Genomic DNA, 26,306 nt, shown 5'->3' on the forward strand with positions numbered 1-26,306 from the left:
TTAAGTGTATTAAGTGACTTTGTTCTTAACAACCGAGGGTACATTTGTTTGACCAGTGGCAAAACGAATAAATAATAGTTACATTTACTACTGCCTAGCACAGATAGTGAGGCCTTTGGTTTGAATTAATCCCTTTACATGGAAATATATTAGGGCTTGTAAATAAATTGGAATTCTGGTTGGAAAAGTGGTCTCATACTAACCTATAGAGTGTTTTCTATTTTTTACTGTGGTTATAAAACCACTTACCAACTTTTTCCTACAGAAACCTCACTGCATTTAACTATATATAGAACTACATGTTAAGACGAGCATATAACACAGAAATGGGTAAGGCAGTAATAAACTAGTTAATTGTCTTTATTGTACTTGGCAGCTCAACAGGACAGTATCTGAATGCCGTCATCTTGTTAGTCATTGTTTATTTAATACTGCTTTTGGTCATGGTCTGGGCTTTGCATACACCTTTTCCATTCACTTCAAATGGTACTCCTTTGTATGTTGCCACACACTGCTCACTGGTGAGGAGATCGGGCTGTATCTGCTCCCATGTCTTCTTCTTGGGATTTAACTCCTTATCAGGTTCTCCTTCAAAAAGATAAATTAAGAGTCACATCTTGCTTTACAGAAAAGCTTTTATCGGCAGCAAATAAGCAATAACAAACAATCCTGCCGCAAAGAAGCATTAGCTACAAATATGAAAAATAATAAATATAGGTTTATTTAACCCAAAAGTAGTAACTTCTTCATTTGCAAGGGTTTTTTCATTTTTACATTTTACATTTCATCCAGAACATTTTTTGTTCCACAAAATTGTTTTTAATGCACAAGTATAAATTATACTCTTTTTGGTATAAAAAACAATTCCCCCCTATGTTAAACTTGTCTGCACTTCTCATATTAACATTCATTCCGGTAGGTTGATGCACAGTAGTGATTTACTCTACTGCTGCTTTCTAAATCTACTACACAATCTGACAGAATCTAGAATTTCTGCTATTGAAATAAAAAAAGTACTTTTAGCAAAGTTCTAAAACTTGATAAACACTTGTATCCTGGCCTTCCTATTGCTAGGCTTACTACATTGTACATCATGGCTTAGGAATCATTCAAGAATAGATTATCAGTTTGTAAGGCCATGTTCTACACCTAGTGAAACCATGCTATTCAGTTACCTGAATCAAAAGAGAAGCTGGAAGTGTTTTTATGAGCAGCAATAAATAAGTTTAATTTGGAAGGTACATCGGGATTGAACGCAGTCTGTCTTTGTAATTTGTTCAAGTGACAGAGATGTATCCTGGAAACACGAGTTCTGCGCCAATTATTTTACAGACGAATGAAATAAAGAAAATGCAGCTGCTGGGAACATATGGGAAGGCATTTTCATGGTGTTTGCCAGAAATATTTTAGCAGGCTTCCTATCGAATTGTACCAAATCCTGCTGGAAACCAGCAGGCTGAAACAGCGAAGTGCGGCCAAACTGTATTTCACTCATAGCTTGGTCAACAATTTCTGTTTATTTTTGCATAAACAATATAAATTACAAAACAGATTTCCAAGAAACCTGTAATTTGCACTGGAAACCAATAAGCTGATGAGATCCCAACATATGGCACTGAACAAACTGCAGAGAAGTATGGCCTGATCTGGAGGTCTGTGTGTTTTATCAAACAGCTACAGAGACACCAGATGCAATAAACCATTTGACCAAAATGATAAGCTTCCTGTGCCTTGCTTATAGAACATTCAAAATGTTTTACTTTGTAGGGAAGTAGACAAGCCAATAAAACAACACCTGCAAGACCCATATGGTCAGCTATAAAAACATGGGAAGTGGCAGCCTGTAGACTATGCTCATAGACTCGATAGCAATCTTGGTAGTAATGTGTAGAATTCATTTAAAACAGACTAGAGTACAAACATAATTGCCATTTAATTCAATTTAACTTTACCTGTTAGAGATGAATGCGGTGACTGTTGCGTATCACAAGTTTAGCTAGGGTTCACTCGTTCCTAGATCCGGCTCACAGAACCTTTGACCAATCTAAGATGAGCTCACCCACCAAATCCCAGGTCCTCATGGACTTTATGCATGCATCCGTGGAATCGGAGATTAAGGAGAGGAGGAATTTTAGCCAGCTATGTTCCAACCTGCAATACTCTCTGGCTGATGAACTAGCCGTAGCTAGCTGAGAAAAGCAAAAGATTTACCTGGGAAACCCTGGAAGGTGATTCTATCTCCAGGAACTGCTCCACTGGGAGGATCTAGGATTTCCACTTTGTCTGGAGAGCTGGCACACATGACCATGGCTTGGGAAAGGATGCCCCTCATCTTAGCAGGTTTCAAGTTACAGAGGAGCACTGCCATACGATTCTGCATCTATTGAAAGACAAAAACATATCAAAACATTAGATACGTCACTGAAAATTAATCTACAGCTACAGGTTTGATTGTGGACATTAAGGCAACGTGTCCGGACAGAACAAGATCTTACTGTTTAAAGTTAATAAGAACTCAAATAATTGTCTTCTACAAGCCAACAAACTGTTTTGATGTTATTAAAAGAAGACTCAATTGTGTTCTTTGGCCAAGCTGTTCATTCTGTACTATCAAGCGACACCATATGAAGACACAGAACATAGAACCCAGGTGCCCGGTCGCCTGGCCACTTGGAACTGCATCTTGAGTGCTGAAATGGTAGTGAAGCTTCAAGCTTCAATGTTTTAAAGTTTTATAATTATAATTCTCAGAGCTGCACAACTTAGTAATTTGCTAACCATTATTTATAAGCTCTAAGCATTATTTTCATTTCAGCCATTGTTATGGCCCTTATAAACATTGAGATATTTACCTTCGGAGCTATCCTAGGCCTGACCCACAGCAGTGCCCCTAACCCCACTCCCTCTGTGGCTTTTGTACTCAGTGTTCTTTGCTCCAACTGTGTTTTAAATGTCTCCAGCATATTTAATGTATTAAGAGGTCTGTCACTAGATGACATGGTAACAGACATACCTCCGGTTAAGCTCTTTAGCTTAAACTCCGTCAGCAGGGAAACTAATGCAGCCCACAACTGTGCATTTATAATGAAGATGGTAAGCCAGTTTGCCCTTGAAACATTATTAAAGTAAAACCAGGCAGGGTACCAAACCAAAACCTGGGAGAATAAACCGTTACATGCATTGAAATATGAAGTGTATTTTTTTTTAATAAAACAGAAATCCCAACACTTTTTTTTTTTAACTCAATTTGTCAAAAACGTAAATGCACCATGGCCCGTATAAGCAATTTCCTACAGTTTAGTCTGTGGGCTTGTATCCTAGCATCCTCTACCAAGGACACATAATCCATCTGACACACATACAGCAAGTATCAACAAACTGAAAACACAAGACCTAGTGGGTGACCAAATCCAATCACACAAGCAAATCGAACATTTTCAGCACATGCTCAAGGAAAAAGAAAGAAACAAAACAACGCCAAAATACACACAAAGACAGTTTGGTTCATTTTGATCCAGCCGTTCGCAAGGCCTTTCTGCCAGGAATAAGATATGTTGATGTTTTATTATATGAACAAAAATTCCAAAACATCTGAATTAAAGACAACTCTTCCTTTACATGAAATGTAATCCACAATTTACGATGGCTCACAGCAGGGATATTTCCCTTTAAGTTATTTTCAGAAGGAACAAGAAATTCATAGTACTTATTTTTTTCCGGATGACTCAAACTTGCAGCGGATAAAAAATGCAAAAGCATTCTAGAGCAGTAGTTCAGGGGAGAAAAGCAATGAAATGATGCTGTTTTTGCCAATAATGCAAAAATAACGTCCCTTTGTAAAATGCGACACCACACTGAATGTGGAGTTAAAAGCTCATGTCTTTAATTCACATTAATTTCAAGTAAATTACGGATTTCCCTTATAAAGAAAAACCATGCAATGGTAGAGTATAACTGCTTAGTAAATATGATTTAAAGACATAATTTTGGGAACAAATGTACCGTATGGGCTCGAATATAGGCTGCACTTTTTTCCCCCACTTTAAGTTTTTAAAGTGGGGGTGCGGCCTATATTCGGGGTCTAGCGCCCGACGCCCGGGACATGCAGTCCCGGGCGCCGGGCAGGCAGCGGGGTTAGAATACAGATCCCCCGCAGCGGTGCAGGGGACCTGCATCCTTCTCCCCGATACGCTCAGACAGCCTCCCCTGCCAGCACTTCCCACGGGGGGGGGGGGTGCCGGCACGGGAGGTTGTCTAAGCGTTTTACCTCTGCCCACCCCCGACTTACCGGAGCAGACTCCCGGGTGTCTTGCGGGGCCGGCGGGAGACATCTACGCAATACGCGTATGCAACTTCCGGTACCGGAAGTTGCATACGCGTATTGCGTAGATGTCCCTCGCCGGCCCCGCAAGACACCCGGGAGTCTGCTCCGGTAAGTCGAGGAGGGGGGGCAGAGGAGGACAGTGGCAGCATATCTCGGGGGGGGGGGGGAGGAGGAGGACAGTGGTAGCATATCGGGGGGGACAGTGGTAGCATATCGGGGGGGGAGGAGGACAGTGGTAGCATATGGGGGGGGAGGAGGACAGTGGTAGCATATCTCGGGGAGGGAGGAGGACAGTGGTAGCGTATCTCGGGGGGGGACAGAGTGGCAGCATGTTTTTTTTGGTGCTTTTTTAAAGAAAAAAAACTTTTTCTTTAAAAAAGCACCAAACTTTTAGGGTGCGGCCTATATACGGGGGCGGCCTATATCCGAGCCAATACGGTATATCTGTGTCAGTGTGGGTCATTTGATGGTACTGTAGGTTCCTTCTCCTTGAAGGAGACACTAGAGTTGTGCAGAATGACTAAAAACGATTCAGATAAATTACTTGTTTCCTTTTTGTTCCATTTCGGACAGCCAACTTTGTTTCCCGCTCTTCACGTCTTTTGTGTTCTTTTTTTTTTTGGTCTACTTCTCCCCGCTATCTGCAGCGTCATCCATGGCTCCTGGAGTGCTTCTGCCAAAGGGTGGAGCCTCTGCACACACCTTTTCACTCTATTGGAAGAATGGGGGAGAGTCTGTCCACGTAAAGCACGCCGTGGCTCTGCCCGTTTATGGAAGTACTCCAAGAGGCCACAATAACATAGCCTACTCTTTCTCTGCGGATTTCTCTGCATTATTCTGGTCTGGGGTAGTACTTCAGCAACAGGTAGTTTAAGGCCCGACTAATGCAGACAGATCTGAGATCTGCCCTCTGAGTATGTCAGCAAAAAGCACTTCAGCCATGGCACACTCCACAAGGGAGCAGTAGCTCCATCCCTTTGCAGAAGCACTCAGGGGGGCCAGGTTAACAGATCGGATAGCAAGAAAAAACAGACCAAGAAAGAAGACAGAGGAAAGAATACAGAAGAACAAGAAGCAGGAGCTCTCTGCTTTTGCAGACATTTGCACGAATTAACAAAATTGGCAAGTTTTGTTAAAACTATAATTTGTACAAATCCACAAGTCTATGAGACCCATTTTTTTGTATTTAAACTGGGATCCAGCATAGAATATCCTTGGAACATGGCTGGGACCTGGAAATTCAACAACTCAGTTTCTTCTATAGGATAATTTCAGAGACCATTGACCAGAAAAAAAAGAAATACACAGATGGGTGTGTACATATTTTTTAAGTCCTCCCCCTTCTGTTAAACATTTGGACAGCATATCCTGTACAAAAAAAAACAAAAATCTTCCATACTAAGTGGAAATGCATTTTCCTTGATGGAGACCTTACTTACCTAACTTATTCTTAAACAATGATGAAGATGTACGACTATAAAATGTAATTGACCAGATGTTTTATTTTTCTATTATTGTTTTACATCTTACTTAAATTAACATGATTCATATCAAGCCCAATTTTTATTTCCCAGGTGCATCTGGTTATTTATGTCCTATTTATTTTAAAGTTCATGCAAGCATCACAGACAATTATCTAATTACTTGAATTACTTGGCAGTGCACAGATCTTCCCTGCCATACCCGGTGGGATATTGATCAGCACTTGTAAGCATTCCCAATGTTAGCATTAATCTTGGCACCAAGGACTTAGTCATAAAAGGCTACTCCCAACAGAAAATGAATGAAAAAAAAATGTCTATAAATTAGATCCTATTTTCCTCTTATTTAATGGTCTGTAAAGAGAAATAAACATAGAAGCATAATATAGAAGTACAAACACAACGTAGGGAAAAAAATTGGTGTTTCTGATGTGAACGGTAACAGAACATTAGCATTATTTGGACAAGGAAAACACTGAGTGTGGAACTGATTTATCTATACTACTTTTCCTGAAAAAATATCAAAAATGTTAATTTAAATATGAAGCCTTTATTAAAAGTATTTTATTACAATCTCCTGCACATATAATAGCACTGTTAGATAGATAGAGCCATAAAGATGAACATACAGGGCTAGATGGCAAGCTTACTGGCAAGGTTCTAAACGCCTGTTGTATCTGTATGTAATAATGCATGTGTCCCATTTAAATTGTACAGCCACTTTTTGGTGCTTAAATAATATTAATATTTAGGTTTTCTGCTTACAGTGACAACACAGTAGAGTCGGGTTCACGGTTTCCAGCATCAGCCTTAATAGGCAAGAAAGAATAACACAAACATGTTGGTTTACATTGAAAATATGTCTCCATGCAAGCAACTCCTACCTGTTCAAGAGGAATATGTTTCACAAGCCCACTGACAACAGTTCTTGGTGTGGCTTCTCCTACATCCACCTCTTCAACATACAGGGAATCGGCATCAGGGTGCTTTTTGGCAGAGATGATGCAGCCAACTCGTAGGTCAAGACGGGAGACGTCCACTGGTTTCTCTTCATCAGCTGCAACCGTTTTCTTTTCTTTCTTTTCACCTGCGTATTCGGGACAAACACATGTATTCAACCAACATGCCATGCTGAAATCAATGGAAGACAAGCCACATACACACAGATGTACAGAGAAAGATATTTTCTATTTTTGATACAATGGAAACCTTTAAGCGGTAAGTACGGCAAACACAGAACATGAGAAAACAGGCATTTCCATAATAAGGCAGGATATATTCCTCTTTCGGAGCTAGATTGATTTTCTGCTTTTTTCCCCTCTAAGGTTTTAATTACATAAAAACAAACCAAAAACTATTTGTTCTATGGCAACAGCCTATCAGCATCTGCTCTTGTGCCAAAGGATGATTAAGAATTCCCTATGAGTAAGACATCTGTTGACATTATTAAATAATAATTTGTGGAAGCAGTTAGGGCATTCAATTGCAGAAGGAATGGCATGGCTAATTCATTTTGATGCAATATTAAAGGCACTGTTCCACCTACCGCACTAATTTTAAACGCCTTTACCACTAACAATAAGCGCCCTGCTTTTTATATCTGGGAAACAAAAAAAAAATCTGCGAGCCTCAAAGAAAACAAAAAAACACGCCAGTTGAGGGATGGGAAAAGATTAAGACCTCAAAATGTAATTTGCTTAATGGTTCAAGTCTTCAAAAAACTCTAATCAGTGCTAATGGACTCTGTGAACCATGCACGCCATTGTACATATTCAAGGTTGTGCCTGCGTTGCCAGGTCAGGAATACGTTTACCCCTTTTCAGTAATGTAACGGTATCTTCTTACAAGAAATCTGACCAACGAACCTGAAGAAACTCCAATGTTCTCTTTCATCCAAAAAGTGGTTTATCCAAGTTCTCTTGAGTAGAACTTGGGCATCGGGGCTACCAGGCATATTGGTTTCAACTGCTCATTAATTTTAATGGAAACATAAGTTGTCCCAGAAGAATCAGCACATAGCTTTAAATGACACTACCTTGAAAACCAAAAGCTGGAGATTCTAGCAATGTTTCTAATGGGCGCAAGCCAAAGGAAAACTGTTTATGTACTGTGTCATAGGTCGAGAGGTAACTCAATACATGCACTGCTGCGTGAGCTATCACAAACCGTTAGCTGTGGGGTCTCTGGTTCTTCTGAAACACTACCGGTACCAATCAGCTAACAAGCGCAGACCTGTGTCACAAACAATTTTAGACATATGGAGAGCAGAACGAAGGCGAAATATCATATAGTTCTGGGGAGTGACACTTGACTCTGTACACTCGATTTTAATGCACTTGAGTAAGAATGCATATTGCAATCAGTCTGTTCATATCTTAATGTGGTATAAATGCAATTTAAATCAAGTAAAACTATGCCAGTGGACATCAGTGCAATTGCATCAACGTTAATATCTTGAATGAGCTTCTGGCATTTGCAGTATCCTTCAAAATTCTCAAGTTCTATATGAAAATAAAGGTTTTATAGCATTACTTATATCACTTGCCGTTTGGAATCCCAAACCTTTTTTGGGGCCAACAAATACCTCACTCACGTGTCTGTACAGATTTAAATGGAAAAAAACGTCCTCTTTATACTTTTCAGCAATTTTGTTAGCATAATGGATAGTGATAAATAGTACGGGGTATTATTGTTCCCATATATCTTGTTCTAATTTTGCACAACAGAAAGGAAAGAATTGCATTTCTCTCATTGGGGAACAAATGTGAGGGGTTTTTTTTTTTAGCTCAAACATTTTTTTTCCGAATATTTTTATGTCTCCAATTAGAAAGTTTATTTTTATTAAGCAAAAAGATATATGTAGCGCTTTACCGGTTCCATTATAACAAAGAAGAGGCTGAATAAGTGTAGTTATACCCATATAAAACATTGGTATATGAGTACAACAGTCTTCAAACATTTTGATTGGAGTAAAACAGGTATGAACATGTTTAGAAAGGAGGACACCGTAGAACTCCACTGGAAATCACTTGCTGGATCCAGTATTGGATATTATGTCACATTTCTTTCTATTAAAACCAAAAGTCTTACAAACAGTGTAATTGGCTTATTGGATTACCATCAATAAATGCAACTTTCCTAATTAAGATATATGTATTCCAGATGGTATTTTGTTTTCCTTTCCAGGGGGAAATCAGGTCTTCCAAGTGTGAATACGTTTGCTAAAAATGTAAATGCACACCTTCATTGACTGTATAAAAAGTGATAACTAGCCGGTGCGTGGACTATAAAAATGATGCCCCTGAAGGAAAGGCTGACTAAAGGTCCTATCGTTAAACCTTTACAATAATGTTGGCCCTGCTGAACGAAATGCTTGCTTACACGTTGATCTGGTATAGTGGGTCGCCTGGTAGTTTTAGATCATCTTTATTGATGTACCTAAAATTGTGTTGCCCAGTGTAAGAGCAGCAAAGCGACCGTCGGTGGCCAGATCATGGTGTGCAAGTAGACAGGGCCAGCAAACCAAAGAAAATGTAGCAAAGACAAATTGCGAGGTCTGAATGTTACTTTCTCACTAAATTAAGCATGTTAGAAATATGCTTACCATATTTTGTAAAGTTCAGTGGCACTGTTAACTCTATAAACAATCAATCCAATGCATTTATTAACCCCTTAAGGACAATGGGCGGTCCCTAAACCCATTGAAAACAATGCATTTTGAGCCCGTACATGTACGGGCTTTGTCATTAAGGGGCTAAACCTGAATACAAACATGGCCTGTTCTCGTCTTAAATGGAAACTTCAATGAATAAATTAGAGAGTTGAGAGGTCCCTTTAAATTTCTATGTTGTCTGCTTTGTAAAAGTATTGCGCAGAATCCCCCATATACTCCCCCCCCCCAGTTATTTTCCATGCAGGTGACGTGTTTGGCCAAACGCACAATTCTTTTCTGCTCAAATTCTGAGTCGTTTTCAAAGCGAAGAAAGATGTTCATTTCTTTGCATATGGGAAAACTGTATTCTCTAATTATATTTAAACTGTGTTTTGTAGCTGCTCTGAATTACATAAGCGCTGTGCCCTCAAGGTACCCTGCCAAACTTTATCTTACATGTGAAAATCAATACTTCCTCTGGAAGCATATTCCTGAATCAGATCACTCTCCAGATACTAAAAAAAAGGGAAACCGTCATTAATCAAAATCTCCCTTTAACAAGTTTTGCTTTGGATTTATCAGATTGCCAATTTCACGGACTTGATTTGCTCAGTATATTTACAGACTTGATTGCATGACAGCAGGCAGAAACAAAAAAATCCCTGTACTGTAATTGTAAAAGTAACTTGACTCTTACAAATGGGAAAATTAGTTCAAACCAAAAGAGAAAAATGAAAAGATTGGCACTCCAAGCCTGTTATAAGCAGGGGGATCGGACAAAACGGGAATAAAATATACAGTGGAGAGAATGGTAAATGTTTATAATGATATATTTATTGGGCTATGGCAAGACACATCTTCTACAAACTTTTATACAGTCACACAGACATTGCAGTCATTGCTACAAATAACTATTTCTCCTGTACCTCTGTTGTACATTATGGACTCGATTGTACAGATCAGCATCTAGTGTGGCTATACAGGTACCGATCTGGCTTAGAATCTGGAGCCCTTTAGGTCATCATAAAGGGTCACTCCAGCCACCATGCAAACGTTAATGCATATGATAGCGGAGTGCCCCCTTCAATTTATTTATTTCTGCCCCCTTGCAAAAGCGTAGAGAGATTCACCAAAATCCCCTCTATGCATTTGTACAAATTCTCTGCCCCGTATCTCGTTGGCTTGCAGATGTGTTGAGCCAAACAGGCGGGTATAACAAGACTACTGTAGTGTTCCTAATGAAGTCAATGGGAGTGCATGGCACGGAAACAGGTCTGCGGAGCTGGCAATGTGCTGCAGCGGTTAAAAAGTATATTTGAATTAATTTTGTTGAGTCCACACAGGACAGTAAACAGTTCATTTCTTCATCATATTACCTTTCTTTTCAGGCTTTTCCTTTTTCTTTTTCTCTTCTCCTCCAGCTTTTGGCGCTGGCGAAGAAGATCCCTGGGCTGGCGGGGACGGTTTCACAGGGGCTGGCGAGGAAGGTTTCACGGTTGCTGGCTCAGAGGAACCACAACTGGATTGAGCAGACACACTTTCTGGAATCCCAACTTGTTTCACTGACAATACACAAGGAACAAAGCTTTTCTTGTAACACCTTGATACATTTTGAAGCGGTCAGGACCTCTAATGTGTGTATGTTAAGTTACCTCCATTTTTTATCTCTTCTTTTACAAGTTGCTCTTTTAGAGACTCAACCTCCTTCTTCAGCTTGGCATTTTCTACACGAAGCTTTTTCTCCTCTCGTAGAGATGCCTGCAAAACTGAAATATGAAAACAAGAATTAAGAGGTAGAACTTTTGTGGAAGTTGTAACACAATATGGAGTACTCTTAATTAAATGGTTTTACAGGAAAATAATTGGTGTTCTCTAATAACATCTTATTTTTCTTGATAAGGATAACAGATTGTAAACTCATTTGAGCAGGGCCCTCCTTGCTATATACTACTTGTTATGTCCTGTTTACCCATTGTACTGCACTACGGAATATGACGGTGCTATATAAAAAAATTAATAATAAAAATAAAGTTTTTAAATAAAGAAACACATAAAAACAACAACATTGATGCCTATGATCCCCCATTGTATCCAGGAAGTTTAGGCACAGTAGCAAGGTTATCTTTGTCTTCAGAGACAAAGATAAAATTCCCACTTTTTTATATATTGTTCCCACGGGAAAAAATTCATTGGGGTTCTTTTACATAAAATTGTGGCTTTTCTTTTTAGGACTCAACATACTACATAAAAATAAAAACGTGTAATCAGCCGTCATTGGCACATCATGCCACATGTGAACACAATGATGGCTGTGATTGGCTAATCGCAAGGTCACGTGACCAGGGAAAGCACTATTGATCCATCCCGAATTGCTTCTTTTGCATGGGGAGCCAGCAAGTAGCATCGTGTGCCTCTCTCATAGAGGCACCATGATTCGTGCTGTCATTTTAACGGACAGTAATCGACATACTGTAACTCTTCCAGTAGCAGAGATCAATGCAGAGAGTAAACTTTAAAAACATAAATATGTGATTAACATTTCATTAACTATATTGCTATTTTCCTGGCCCAACGCAGGGTCATACTGTTACTCAACCCTTAATTAATAGCTCTTACTTGCTTTCTCCTTGAGGAGTGCAACTTGCTGTTTGAGGTATTCGATAACTTGATCAGCCTCTGAAGCTCTCTGCTCCAACCTGTTCAGTACTGTGCCGTTGCTAGCCATCCTTGTGAATGATCGGGCTAAAAACCTATACAAAACAATATTCACTTGTCAACACAAGAGAAGAACACAATACAAATGTAGCAATACAAATGGCTTGTCTTACCACGCAGAATCCATCATTACAGGAACACTACTCAAGAAGGGTGGCACTTCTAGGAAGCAGAGTGGCATATCAGGGGGGCATAGTGGCACTTCTAGGGGCATAAAGCATATCTGGGGGCAAGTGGGCATTTCTAAGGGTCAGAGTGGCATATCTAGTGGGCATGAAGCATATCAGGGGTTTTAAAGTATATTAGGGGCAGAGTTGCATATCTATACGTAGGGTGAATTATTAATTAAGGGGGGGACCTTAAAATGGCTATTGGTTTTCTGTTTGTATATAACATATGCTGACAAACTATATAATACATACCAAACATTTTAAAATACATGTATTCCTGTGTATTGGGTAAAATACTGTTTTACCATTCCACAAAACGTATATTTTTTCTTTAAAAATACTTTTTTTTCTTTAAAATAGCACCAAACTTTAAGGGTTCGGCCTATAGTCAAGCCAATACGGTATATATATATATATATATATATATATATATATATATATATATATATATATATATATATATATATATATATATTCACATATACACACACGTTTTAATCCAAATGTAGATTTTCACAGACGTAAAAAGGCAATGTATTTAAAACACTAGCTCCAATTCACTTTAGGTAATCAAACAGGCAGAGTAAATGTAACTCTGGCTTCTGCAGAAAGATAACAGAACATACTCAGTCAGACCATATATCATATGGCCATTTGTATTGACAGATTGATCTCGAGCAGATTTTAGAGTTCCACCTACTCTGTGTAATTACCATAAAAGAAGAACCAAAAAACATAATTCTTAGTACTGTCGATGGCCCAAACTTTTCGCAGAAGTAACGCATTAATCATGTACCGTATTTGCTCGATTATAAGACGAGGTTTTTTTCAGAGCAAATGCTCTGAAAAATAACCCTCGTCTTGTAATCGGGGTCGTCTTCTAATCAGACCTCAAATGAGGTCTGACTATTAGACTAAGATCCAGATCCCCCGCATCGCTGCAGGGGACCTGGATCCTCCTGTGCGGTAACCTCAGCTGCTGCCGGCGTCTATCACCGAGCGCCGGCGAAAGTGCCGGCAGCAGCCGAGGTTGCATAAGCGCATACCTTCCCGGGATAGCCCGTCCACTGTGGGGAAGCAGAGCCGGTTGGGGAGATTCATCCAGAAGACCGGAACCCGGCGGTACTGCGCTGTCCCTGCACAGACCTCTTCAATTTTCTGGAGGAGGCGGGGCCTAGCGGGGTCACACAGCGTCATGCTGTAATCCCGCGGGAGCTGCAGCAAGCGCTGAGGCATCGCAGTGAGTGAAGTGCCTGAGTGAGTAGGTAAGTGTCTGGGTGGGTAGGTAAGTGTAAGTGTCTGGGTGGGTAGGTAAGTGTCTGGGTGGGTAGGTAAGTGTAAGTGTCTGGGTGGGTAGGTAAGTGTCTGGGTGGGTAGGTAAGTGTAAGTGTCTGGGTGGGTAGGTAAGTGTCTGGGTGGGTAGGGAAGTGTAAGTGTCTGGGTGGGTAGGTAAGTGTCTGGGTGGGTAGGGAAGTGTAAGTGTCTCAGTGGGTAGGTAAGTGTCTGGGTGGGTAGGTAAGTGTAAGTGTCTCAGTGGGTAGGTAAGTGTCTGGGTGGGTAGGTAAGTGTCTGGGTGGGTAGTGTCTGAGTATGTAAGTGTCCCCCTATATGCCACTCTGTCCCATGATATGCCTTTTAACCCCCTATATGCCAGAGTGGCATATAGGGGGTTAAAAGGCATATCATGGGACAGAGTGGCATATAGGAGGGTATAAGGCATGCCTGGGGGCAGATGTGCATAACTGGAGGGCAGGTTGGTAAATAAAAGGAAATTAAAAACAAACAAATAGTTTACATGAATTATTATTTATTTACTAGTAAAACTTTTTTCCTATGGGGTCGTCTTATAATCAGGCTTTTTCTTTTTTTCCTAAATTAATATTCAGATTTTGGGGGGTCGTCTTATAATCGAGCAAATACGGTAATATTTTCTCATAATTGGCATTTGACACATTATTGCAACACAAAATGAAAAGCTTCTTAAGCATATGTTTTTTTTTTATATAATTATACCTTTAAAGGAAATGCTCATAATGCATTTATAATGGATCTGTAACCATTTGAAAACATGCCATATGACGGAAAACACAACAAGAAAACAAATAGAAAATTAAATGAAAAATAGATGAGGAGGCTTGAGAATTATCACCAAAATGATATATTAAAAAAATTATAAAAACTCCCCACAAACCAGTGAATTAACATTAAAGTGTTAAATAGTTAATTTATGAATTTAGATGGTATTCAACACATAGACTGTTACCCCATTCACTATACATCCATGTATATTTATGTCCCACTTGTATGAGCGAGTAGCCTGGTTCTGTAGAGCTGTTTGATGATAAAATGAGCTTTTTTATAAAGAGTTAAAAGGATCTTCGGAGGCAACAGCACTGGTGTTCCTGTAATGTTTGCAGTCTGCAGATAGCTGAAGGAATGTTATCAGTATTATTTGAAGGAGAGGGAACATATGGTAGCACATTCCATGCATAGGTTTGTAAATAGCTATCTGTTAACTCCAACCTTCCAATATGAGGGACATAACAACACAAGATCATAACGGTATGAGTTGTGATAACAACCTCCTACAGAGAAGCACTTCTTAGCTGATGGAAAGCTCTAAGAAGTGCTTCTCTAGAAGGTTCAGTTGTTGGAACGGATGTCAAAGTCTACGGACCAAAACTTAGAGGGAGAAATGTACAGACCAAGTGCTACATATGAAGCAATCGGCACAGTGAATGCCCCACATATAGAAACATAAAATTTGATGGCAGATAAACATTCGGCCCATCTTGTCTGCTCGGTTTTCCTGTTGTGGAGACACAATCCTCTATCTGCCCTTTGTCTTGTCTTAGATATACCCTCCAAGTAATGAAAAATGTATGGCACCCCCTGTCACTACCAAAATGTTTAACTTTTTCTTTCAATATTCACGTAAGCTTTTGTCTTCAGGTTTTCACAAGGTAATAATGTTAGGAGACGGCATTAAAGAGTATTTGCTATAGAGCCCGTCTCACAGTAACAACGATATATCATGTGAAAAAACACAAAAGGATTCCCAGCTGAAACTGCATATGGTTGAACGTTCAAACTACAGATTGTTAAACGACAATGCAATAGAGTTTAAGCATGCAAAACCGATCTCAAGAATAATAGTATTATTTACTATGAGATTAAATTATATACAGATTAAAGCATTTATTAAAAAAAAAAAAAGTGAAAGGTTAAACCGAGAAAAAACCAAGAAACATTCAAGCTGAGAAGGCCTCCTTTTCCAGGAGAAACGCTACATTTAATATGGGTTTTAAAGTTAAGTAAAGCCAGGACATGTCTGCGTTTTAGCTTCACTTGTAAATGATTTCCAAGCCATGACATAGAGGCCACCGAATAAGCATAAGAAAATGAAAGATTTTGCATTACCTCAAAATGAAGTGCGACTGGTTAGTTCTTGCAAGTGTAGAAAGGAGGACAATTCGAAAGGAAAATGAAACATAAACCTCTGCGCTCGTATGTGGCTTGTAGCAACTGGCTCTTGTCACTCAATCCGGTCACATTCCGGAGCCAGCGCTGATCGCCTGCTGTCCCAAACCCTTCAACACAAGTGTAAGGACGCGTTCCTTACAGGACAGTTACGGAATACGTTTTATTTCCCATTATATCTAACTAGCTCTCCATGCATCAGTCCCGATAATCCTGTATGTCAAAAAGTACACCCGAACTGGGTTCCCGGGCTCTCTTGCCACCGGCACAAAAGTTGTGTATCCCTTCTTCAGACCAGTTAGAATCAATGTAGCCACTGGCCCTCCTGAAAAGCAAAACTCTTCATGAGTGACCGTGCTTGATTGATGTCCGAAGTTAATGGACGGTTTAGCAAATTAACTATTTTCCTTAAATTTGTTTTCCTTCATCATCAAAGACTACGGAAGAAAAATGACAGGTGTATAGTATCTTAAGACCACCCTAGAGCTCTGATGTAAGTAAAGTGGCACTAAAGTGTAAAAAATGCAATGTTAATAAAAACTACAAAAACATAATACAATGTACAGACGAGGTTCCTCATGTGCCTAGAACTCTGTGATAATAATAAGGCAACTCATATTGCAGATATGATGAGCCCATACCAGCCTTTTCAGGTCTTAATATTTGCCTTTTTGTTTCCATGGAGTCAACTATATAAATTAATTCCATTTTTTTATTATTTCTACATTTGGAAACCTTGGTTAATATATTAGTTCTGTCTACCCCTGACCTTAAGTGTTATGCCACACCAGCAAACGTTTTCAAAGAAAATAAAAGGAATTTTTGGGCAGGCTACACAGAAAAGAATAGCACCGAGGCTGGTACTGGGAAATTCTACACTTCCTGCTCACAGCTTAGATCAGCCAAACCAGGACAGCTGCATTTGCATCCCACAGGCGGCCGAATCATTAAAAATACAACCGACGGCCTTGACTGGACACCAAGTGAAATAGCAGTGCTTGTCACAGTCCCAAAATAGCCTAATTACTAACCAAGCTGTATCACACATTGTAAATCCTTTCCAATAATTTACAGAAAAGATGGCCGACAAATAGGTGAGACCGCAGGATATTAATTTAGAACGGGGACTGTAAATTTTAACTTTGCGATCACCGGCTTATAATGAAGGGATCTGTAGCAGTCGTTAGGGTGCATTCTGCAATATTCAAATACTCCTGGCCTCCTTAAAGCACCCATATGCTAATTACTGAAAAGCAGCGGGGACCAAGATGCAACTGATATATATATATATATATATACACACACACACAGAATGTATATCATCTTATGTAATTATTCAGATGTATTTTAATGAAATCTGCAAAATAAGACACGAGTCGGGGCACTTTCTTTTTCTAGGAGAATACAAGATGCGGATTTCAAAATTTAGGAATAAATCTGTTCCTCAAAAGGGCTCTGTGTCTTCGTATGAAAGCAGCTCTTTTTTACAGTATGGACCCCTTCTGAAGGTGAATTACGGTCCCTAATCACCGATGGGAAAAAAGCTTCAAGGTCCAATCTTTAAAGCACTAACTTAACACAGAGGAGACCTTGCAGCAGCAGCAGCAGCAGCAGCAGCCCTCCTCCTCCATGGTCTGAGATTTCTTGCCACTGAGTGACTGCTTGAATGGCAGCACTTTCCACACACGTGGACTGGGGTCTCAACAGACCCCTGCATGCAGTGCTTCCCGTGCTGGTGCCGAAGCTGAATGGAGGCAAGTATATTGTGTGCATGGAGATGTGTTTGGCTGAACACATTTCCTGCAGGGCATTTAGCTTGGGGGCAGGTTACCAAATGCACAAAAGGGGATTTTGTAGAATCTTCCAATGTATTTGCAAAACAGGCCATAGGGACCATGCAGCTATTATACTTTATAAAGCACCTACAGATTCCGCAGCGCTGTACAAAGATTACAGATTACAAGTACAATACAGCAATTGACGTAGAGATACAAGAGGAGTGATGGGCCCTGTTCCCGCAGGAACTTACAATCTAAGGGGATAAGGGGTGAGAAACAGGAGGTGAGGACTGCGTGGTAGTGAATGATGTTAATGTAGGGTGAGATAAGGGTTGTAAGTGGGTGAGAGAGAAGTTTTGATGTTTATGTCAGCGGTAGGCTTCCCTGAAGAGAAAGGTTTTTAGGGAGCATTTGAAGGAGGGTAGAGTTGGTGAGAGTCGGACAGCACGGGGAAGAGTTACAGAGGGTTGGTGCTGCGAGAGAGAAGTCCTGTAGGCGGGCATGGGAGGAGGTGATAAGTGAACATGCAAAGAGCGGGTCATTGCTGGATCGTAGAGGGCGGGCTGCAGTATATTTGCTGATGAGGGAGGATAGGTAGTGTGGAGCGGTGTTAGTGAGAGCTTTGTAGGATAGAGTTAGTATTTTGAATTTAATTCTGCTATGGATGGGGAGCCAGTGGAGGGACTTGCAGAGAGGTGCGGCAGATGCAGAGCGTCGGGTGAGATAGATTAGCCTGGCAGATGCATTAAACTATTTAACACCATAATCTAGTATTCTTATTAGGCTGTAAAGCTATGGCTTTAAATGTAGGATGGCCTGTGCTCCATACCATATATTTGTGATCATCAGTCAACATTAAGACTGGTTTGTCTTACATACGTAACAAAGCATTGTTCCGTTATGTTTTTTGCCTTCTTATGAATTGGTCAGAATGAAAAATGAGAAATCAATTTTTTTTTAAATCAATCTTTGCCTTATTTTCCAAATTACCAACTAAGCAACTTTGACATTACAAATATATATATATTTTTTTAACTATATGAAAAGGAACTTTAACAGCATGACCTCAATTTTACTGCTGGGCCATTTGACCTGACAGATTTAAGAGAAAAAGCGTACACGTAGAATAAGACAAATATAATACAGGTGTTAAAGTATAAGGAAGGAAAGAGATGAAATGATAAAAGCAGTAAAAGCAGGGACCACCATGCAATAAAGGGGGATCATAAATTCAACCTGATTTCTGAGAAAACCATTCCCAGAAATAATAACAACATCTGCCTTTGTTAAAGGCCAAAGCTACCCTGGGTAATAAAAGATACTTCCAACATTTGCCATAAATTTTATTATGGCATAAACTGAATCTCCATTCTTAGAACTTCCTTAAATATCAAATGCTACCTCTCAATGATCCAAATGTCTGCATGCAGTTGATCGCATATACAAGGGTTAATTTAATTCCTCGCTTCAAAAATAATGGTGAATAAAGGAGACTATTAATAGCCAATATAAGCTCAATCAAGCCTTTTTCTTGTAATTAGTAACTTCAAGAAACAGTTCCAGAAAAAAGAAAAAAAAATCATGGCTTGCTCGGAAATACAGACAATGCCTCAAACAGATGGGGATGATGCAAGAGAGTATATTTAGAATTATTTCAGGTTTTAATGGTATATGTAAGACTAGTCTATGAAGCAGAGCAAGCAAATGTAACATTGTCTGTGTTTTAGCCAAAATATACCCCACAATCCAAATTAAGACTTTTACATGGTTTCCCAGTAATAAAATACACAAAGAGGTGAAATATTACATTTCCTAATTTCCCTCTCTAAAGCACCGTCTAGTAAATTAATGCTGAAAATGCATAAAAAACAGCAAAAAGGCAAGTGAACTAATTATGGTCAAAATGCTGCCTATTGGTTTATCATATTTTGCAAAAAGCAATTTCAATTGAAACCAACTGATCAGAGATGCTAAAAAACCCAAATATTGACAACATATATATGAAAGGAATTAACTCCACAACAACTTCCCCCTAGTCTTTGGGGGAAATGTAAAAGCTCACAGAACAGCCTAAATTATATAATAGACGTGTGCATTCGGATTCACCGCCAACAGGGAGAGGACGTCACCAGAAGTTTTCGCCAGTTTAGGCGCGCGGAGATGGAGACGAAGATAGAAAAAAAATAGCAGATTGAAGATAGAAGATGAAGAAGATGCAGAAGGGGTCGGGAGAGAAGGAAGTAAAACATTTAGAGAGTGTGAGAGTGAATGAAAATGAGAGTGTGAATGTGAGCACCAGACAATGGAATTCATTCCCGAATTTTCGGCCACACAGAATGGGCAGGGAGTGCAATTTATTTCCCTGAAGAAGAGCGGGCCAAAAACGGACCTGGAAAATGTCTCCAAGTCGTTTTTGGCCCATTTGAACATTTGAATTATTTAATCAAGTTATATATCCCCATAAGGCAGGGAAGCACAATTACTATCCAGCGTATTAGTCTGCTCCGGAGGAGAGAATGCATTGGAAAAGTAGTGTTTCAAGTGGGAAAAAAGTACATTGAGACAGAACAAGAAGAAGAAATCAGGCGTTTAGCTATGCCTTTGACCATCTTAGTTTCTGTCCCATGCTCCAATATAGCATTTAAGGTGAGTTATAAACCGCTCAGACTGAAAAAATTCTACAAGCAATAACGAAGAAGCAATATGACAGTGCTAATATATATGTTTATAGCGTTAAATAGGATCGTTTTCCTACTTATAAACACAAGAACCACAAGCTAAGCCTCTCTACTACAACTTCCCTTATTCCATTTCAAAGTGGTTGTAACAATAAATAAAATTAATTTGTGGTCTGCAAATCAAATGAGCGATACAACTGATCCTTTTCACTATATACAGAGCTGGTTTACAACTAAAATAGTTCCATATTTGCAGTAAACATATATATCAGTGTGCTCTATGGCAGATCTGCTTTAACTACTGCAATACTAAGATGGCAAACTGTGTGCCAAGGACGGCTAACCGGCAGCTGCTGGAGCGTGGCACCCAGTGGGTTAAGCAACCATGTTTGCGTGAAAGTCAGATTTTTTTTTTCTCCTTCTCCAGGAAATATTTGTGGCTTTTCAATCAACTTCTCTCTAAACTTGATAAGCAAATAAAAATGTGCAGTCAATTTTAGTGCTAATCATAGTAAACAAAGCCAGGTGTTCCCAACGTAAACCATGAAGTTATAACAAAATAAACAGCCTGTCAGGAAAGCTGCCAATGGTTCAAATAACTTGGAGACTGGCATTGACACAGGCAACTGCCATAGAAAAGCTACCCGAATACTTGATCCTAATGCTAAAAAAACACGCCGCAACTCCACATTATTTTCCCCATAGAAAATTCCATTTGTACCAAGTGTGTTCTTACATATTTAGAGGGGTTATTCACCAAAGCATGAGCTACGGGTGAATTGAGGTGAGATACAATATTTCATTTCAGATGACGAAGGGGTGCATTGGCGAGGGCCACGTTAGCCATACATAAAGGCATAGGTAAATAACAAAAAAAATCTTTGTGGATTTAACCATGCATGATACAGGGACAGGTCAGCTCTTCTTGTAGGTGAAGATCATTTGGGTTTGCTTTCCATGATGCATGGTTAATTTGGTAGGAGGAAATGTTTCATCAGACTTCAACTCACAGTTAAGTGAATAAAGCCCCAAGTCTAACATTTTATGGTTCCCTATACTAGATAAGTCATATATGTGTATTATACTGTGTATACCATTGGGAAAAGAAATCTTAACTTTTTTTTTTAAGGCTCTACATGATTGGTTCAGGCAGTGGGAGAGGAGAGAATGTCAGGACATGAAATTGATTGAATTGATAATGCTAGCAGTGCCACTGAGACATACGTTTCACAAGGTACACCTTTAATATTGCCTGGGAATGTAAGTTTGCCATGGTCACGCTACGTGCCGCTGGCAAGCTAGCCCCTTAGACTGGCTAATATGCAAACTAGGAAAGAGGCTTAGAACCCCAGGACACAGTATTACACACAAACGCTCTGCAAAGCATGGGGGGGGGACTTCACATTGATATAATAAGAATAAGAAAATATGACTATTCAAGACATGTTAATAAAACAGAAGAATAAAAAAAGAAAATAAAGGAAAACTTACATATATCAACAGCAACTTCAGGGAAGTCTTCCAAAGAAGCCTGATACCTACAACAAGAATAGGTAATGACTTTGAAACCATTGGCATCAAAAAAAGCATTTTCACTCAACTTGTGCACATGGACCAAAAGCTATTTGACAAATTTTTTATTCTGTTTTTGGTCCACTTATTTTCAGACAACAAATTTCGTTACCTGCCCTTTCAGCTCAGATGAAATTCAGGTGGGTTTTTCCCCATTCGGAAACAAAGTTCTTTGTCACCTCCAGACACACCCTCTCCCCCCGATTGGAGGAACGTGAAGAGGCTGTCCCTGTGCCTCCACCCTTTTTGCAGAAGTGCTCCAAGAGGCCAGAATAATGCAGATGGATCTGTGGAGAAAGAGAAGCATTTACACACATCTCTTTTTCCAGGAATCTGTCTGTATTATTCTGGCAACTCGGAGTACTTCTGCAAAAGAGGGGACCCACAGGGAGAGACAACTTTTTCCCTAGTTAATGGATCTGATAACAGGGAGAAATGGATGAAGAAAGAAGACAGAAGAACAAAAAGAGGCTGAGCTGCAGAAAAGGGAGACAGAGACAATAGAGCTGTAGGTGGAGAAGATAGGGAGATACTGAGCATTAGACAAGCCTTTGTCAGTGAATGTTGATGGTAGTGATTTTTGTTATCTTTTTTTTTTTTACACACACATAATGAACTTTAGGTTTGAATTTAAAGTATATGTAACTGCCAAACAACTCCTAAGCACAGTGGATGCATATGTTTGTCCGGTTCTTTGGGGACTAAAAGACTGCAATTGGGAAGTGTGCATTTTTCTTTTGGAATTTTGACATCTGGTCAGACTTGTCCTACTTGGGACATCTTTGAAGTTGGCAAATTTAATTTACCCATCAAGCTGTACTACACACTCAAGAGTGAAAAGATCACAGGGCGCTGTTTATTTTGGTGTTGCTAAATGCCTCGATATCAAGGCATTTTAGCAACACCAATTTGAGCTTAGGAAGCCATCTTTGATCTCTTCCTAAGCTCTTTTAAGCAGCCATTTTTGGGGGGTCAGGACTTTTCCTGGATAGTTGCAATGGCAAAAAAAAGAATTTTAAAGCAGCCCACACATGTACAGGCATCACCACAAATGCATTGCATTTGGTGTCTGTACATGCACAGGCTTTGTCGTGAAGGGGTCAAAATTTAAATTCACACTATAACGTACAGTTACATTTCTTCAACGTCTCTTTATTCATTGACTTATGCATTAGGCAGGGACAGCTCAGCCATTCTTTTTGTTGGAACTTGCCAGTGTTGGCCCATCATAACGAAAAGTGGACTGAGGCAGTTGAGACCACAACTTTCCTGCAAAAACTCCTGCCATCTCTCCCTTTAGTGAATAAACCCCCTCTGTGGTTAATAGACCAGTGTAACAGGACAGGCCTGTGGGGTGTCATTACGGGTGACCGCCAGGCAAGTAGAGGGTTTGGTGGCAGGCGTTGGTTTGGGATCTGGTGCTGGGGGGGGGACAAAACGAATCTCACACCTTCACACATCGTTGGCCAAAAGAACATCTGCGAGGAGTCCGGACATGACTCCCACCTCACGATAACCCTTCCCGGTGACCCAATCCAGTGCACTCGGGACATAGGCAAAGTGTAAATTTGTCCCCCTGCAACTTAGACATTAACTTTATAATCCAACAGCTGTGTTTTGAAGAGGGCACTGGGCTGTACCAGGGTTAGTGTCGTCCCAGAGTCCTTCTAACAGTCGGCCGTCAATACGGACTGGTTGGTAACGGTGCTCCCTGTTGTCACAGTGCTGTGTTTGGATGATGGAGACTTCATCGTGCTGCGCCCATTGCGGGACCTCCCAGGTGGGAGCAGAGTCTGAGGAGCATGTGTAACAGTGGTCCTCAGTATAATGAGGGAAATACTCAGATGCACAGTGCGCTTGGCGGGGTAACCAGAGCCTATTTCGTTGCCCGGCAGAGGTGCTCTGATTAGCTTGGTTTTGGCAGTCCCTCCGCATGTGGCCTGGCCGCCCACATTGAAAACAGTTCTTGGGGTCAGGATAGTTCCACGGTGAGGGCTGAAAGGATCGGGGGCAGGCCCATGCGGTCGGGGTCTCTGAGCTGCAATCAAGGGCCTTGCTGCTGGTAAGGGGACGGGATTAGCCCGGGTTGTGGGCGGTTGGTACAGACATTGCGACTGGCATGGCTGCCGGATGTCTACGAACTTGTCTGCCAACTGTGCGGCTTTGTCCAGGGTGGGTGGATCATGGTCTTGCACCCAATCTCATACATCCGCCATGGCATATTGAAAACATTGTTCCATTAAAATTTGTTGCACAGTATCCTCGAAAGAAGCGGCCGCACATCCTTGCCTCCAAATGCGTACCACCTGGTCCATACGGTACGCCCATTCTGTGTGCATGTCGCTTGGAATGGCCCGGTACGCCTTTGCAGCCCAGCGCGTGAGTTTATCGGCCAGAATAACGACCCACTCCTGGAGCTCGATGTTGTGGAGTTGGCACTGTCGCTCAAAATCCTTAAAGGTACCCATCGATATATATCCCCCAGTGTATCATTAAAGCTTTTGAAGGTTTTATGAGTGACTTTTAAGATGTAGCCATTCGTGACTTCAGTCCGTAGGTGACCAGATGTTCCCTTACTTTCCGGACCACCTCGTCTGGCCCTGCTGCAGATGATACAGATTCTGCTGGGCTGAGAAGGGCTGCGCGGCCAAGGGGACTCTCGGACAATAGTGCGCTCCAGAGACTACATAATCCACACAGGAAGGATAAAACTGGGATGCAGGCCTGTCCTGTTACAGCCAGGTAACCAGGAGTTGGCAGAAGGGTTGGGGTGTCAGTGAATAGTCCAATCCTGGTATGTTCTCTCCAACAATGGCTGAGCTGAATAATACATAGTTTACACGGTGCTGTGACTCAGATTTATTTATACGTTACACCAGACCTGCTCGACTCCAGCTGTCAATGGCTGTGATTAGGCTACGAATTCTGTGTATCCTTGCCTAAAATACATCAAGGGGACATTCCAAGCATCCATATGCACTTTAAGGATGATAGCTTTACCTTTTTGTGCTGTACCTGCTTGTGGAAAGCTAGAGGCAAGGGTCCATTCAAACCCCCTTGCGCATGTGTGGAAAATGTTGCCATTGACCTTAACGGGAGCACTTTCCAACCGCTAACTGACTGGAACAAGACAGCCTCTTCCAAGTCAGGTAAGTGCTTTAATTATGTTTTTTGGAAGAATGCGTAGTCAAGTACTCCCAGTGTATTTAAACGATTTATTTAGAGTGGGTGTCAGGAACATTAGCCTATTCCTTTTGTTCTATTTTTAATTTTAAACCCATGCCCTCGCGGACAAGAATTCTGCATTCTTGCATTAAACAGGACCAATCAAGTTCTTCTTGCAGCAGACGTTTACTGGAACAGAACCTTCACAATTTAAAGTTATGTCTGTGAGTAAAAAGTGCGACTCTCCTGCAAGGAATTGTCTAATCTTTAGATGTGTCTGGGAACGGCACATGCTTTTCCATTGCTTGCTACTCCACTATGGACACTCTTGAAGAAGAGGTCTACTTATATTCCTCTCGTTCCCCTGTTTTGTTCTTCAACCCATTGTATGCAATTCCAACCTCAGCCTGAAGCATCATGGGAATTGAAGGAAAATTAAGCCATAAATGTCCTATTTCTCTGGTGGGTGTCAGTGCATAAACAAACTCAAATACTAATAACTCAAATGACATATTTTAAATTCCTGACTTCAACGATGGATCTGAGCTATAAGTGCTCCCTTGTGATAAAAATGGCCATGCTTTGCAATGACACAGCTGCTCCCAGCCAGTGGTCCTGGGTTTGGTCAAGATGTGATGAAGAATACATTGTCACGGGTACCTTTGGGTTGTGACAAACGCTGCAGCTGCCTATCGCCAACGATATAAACACAGCTTTATATGGCCAACCCTGGATGTTACTAGCCTATCTGAAGAATGCATTACATCACATAACAGTAATGTAATGAATGCACCACACACACGCTATAAGAAGTAAAGCGTTGTGGATAGAGATCATTCTCCCTCCGTCTATACCACATTTCTAGAAGCAGTGCTCCACATTTATTTACATGTGTCAGCGGAGAGATCTGTGCGTGTCACAAGCACACGGCATGCACAGCTCAGACCTTCCTGCGCTCTCATCCGCCCTGCCCCCCCTCTAGACCATTCATGGCTTTCACTCCCCCATACTACTTACACAAATACTTCAGCCTCTCGCATTTGACTTTTCGCGAATTACTCTCCTACCCCACTGCATTTTGCTATCACGCTCTAACGAAACCCGCTGCAAGCAAAACTCTCGCGTATAGCACAAATCGCCAGCACCTCGTGTCCTTACCGCCTCCTGGTGATCTTACTGGCAGCCGGTCGCCCAGAGATGACGTCAGCGGTGCACGCTTCAGCGAGGTGGGGGCGCTCTGGGAATATGCTGTGTGAAGCAGAGCGTAGGCCGGACTTTATTGTTTGCTCTG

At 40.8% G+C, this 26,306-nt stretch overlaps 1 protein-coding gene across 2 annotated transcripts; it reads right to left on the reverse strand.

Moving 5' to 3' along the window:
- Positions 1-331: 331 nt before the first annotated feature.
- On the reverse strand, positions 332-26,264 carry AIMP1 (aminoacyl tRNA synthetase complex interacting multifunctional protein 1). 2 transcript variants are annotated; one of them, XM_053461529.1, is made up of 8 exons: positions 26,174-26,264; positions 21,770-21,816; positions 12,074-12,207; positions 11,110-11,223; positions 10,834-11,019; positions 6,690-6,892; positions 2,212-2,380; positions 332-588 (listed from the first exon to the last, which is right to left on the reverse strand). In XM_053461529.1, coding segments are annotated over exons 2-8 (975 nt in total). In that variant the 5' UTR covers positions 21,772-21,816; positions 26,174-26,264; the 3' UTR covers positions 332-421. The 2 variants fall into 2 exon arrangements, with proteins under 2 accessions (XP_053317504.1, XP_053317505.1); XM_053461530.1 differs by lacking the exons at positions 21,770-21,816; positions 26,174-26,264 and adding an exon at positions 15,763-15,887.
- Between the last annotated feature and the right edge of the window lie 42 nt (positions 26,265-26,306).

This window comes from Spea bombifrons, chromosome 1, assembly GCF_027358695.1.
Source record: "Spea bombifrons isolate aSpeBom1 chromosome 1, aSpeBom1.2.pri, whole genome shotgun sequence".
Lineage (NCBI taxonomy): Eukaryota > Metazoa > Chordata > Amphibia > Anura > Pelobatidae > Spea > Spea bombifrons.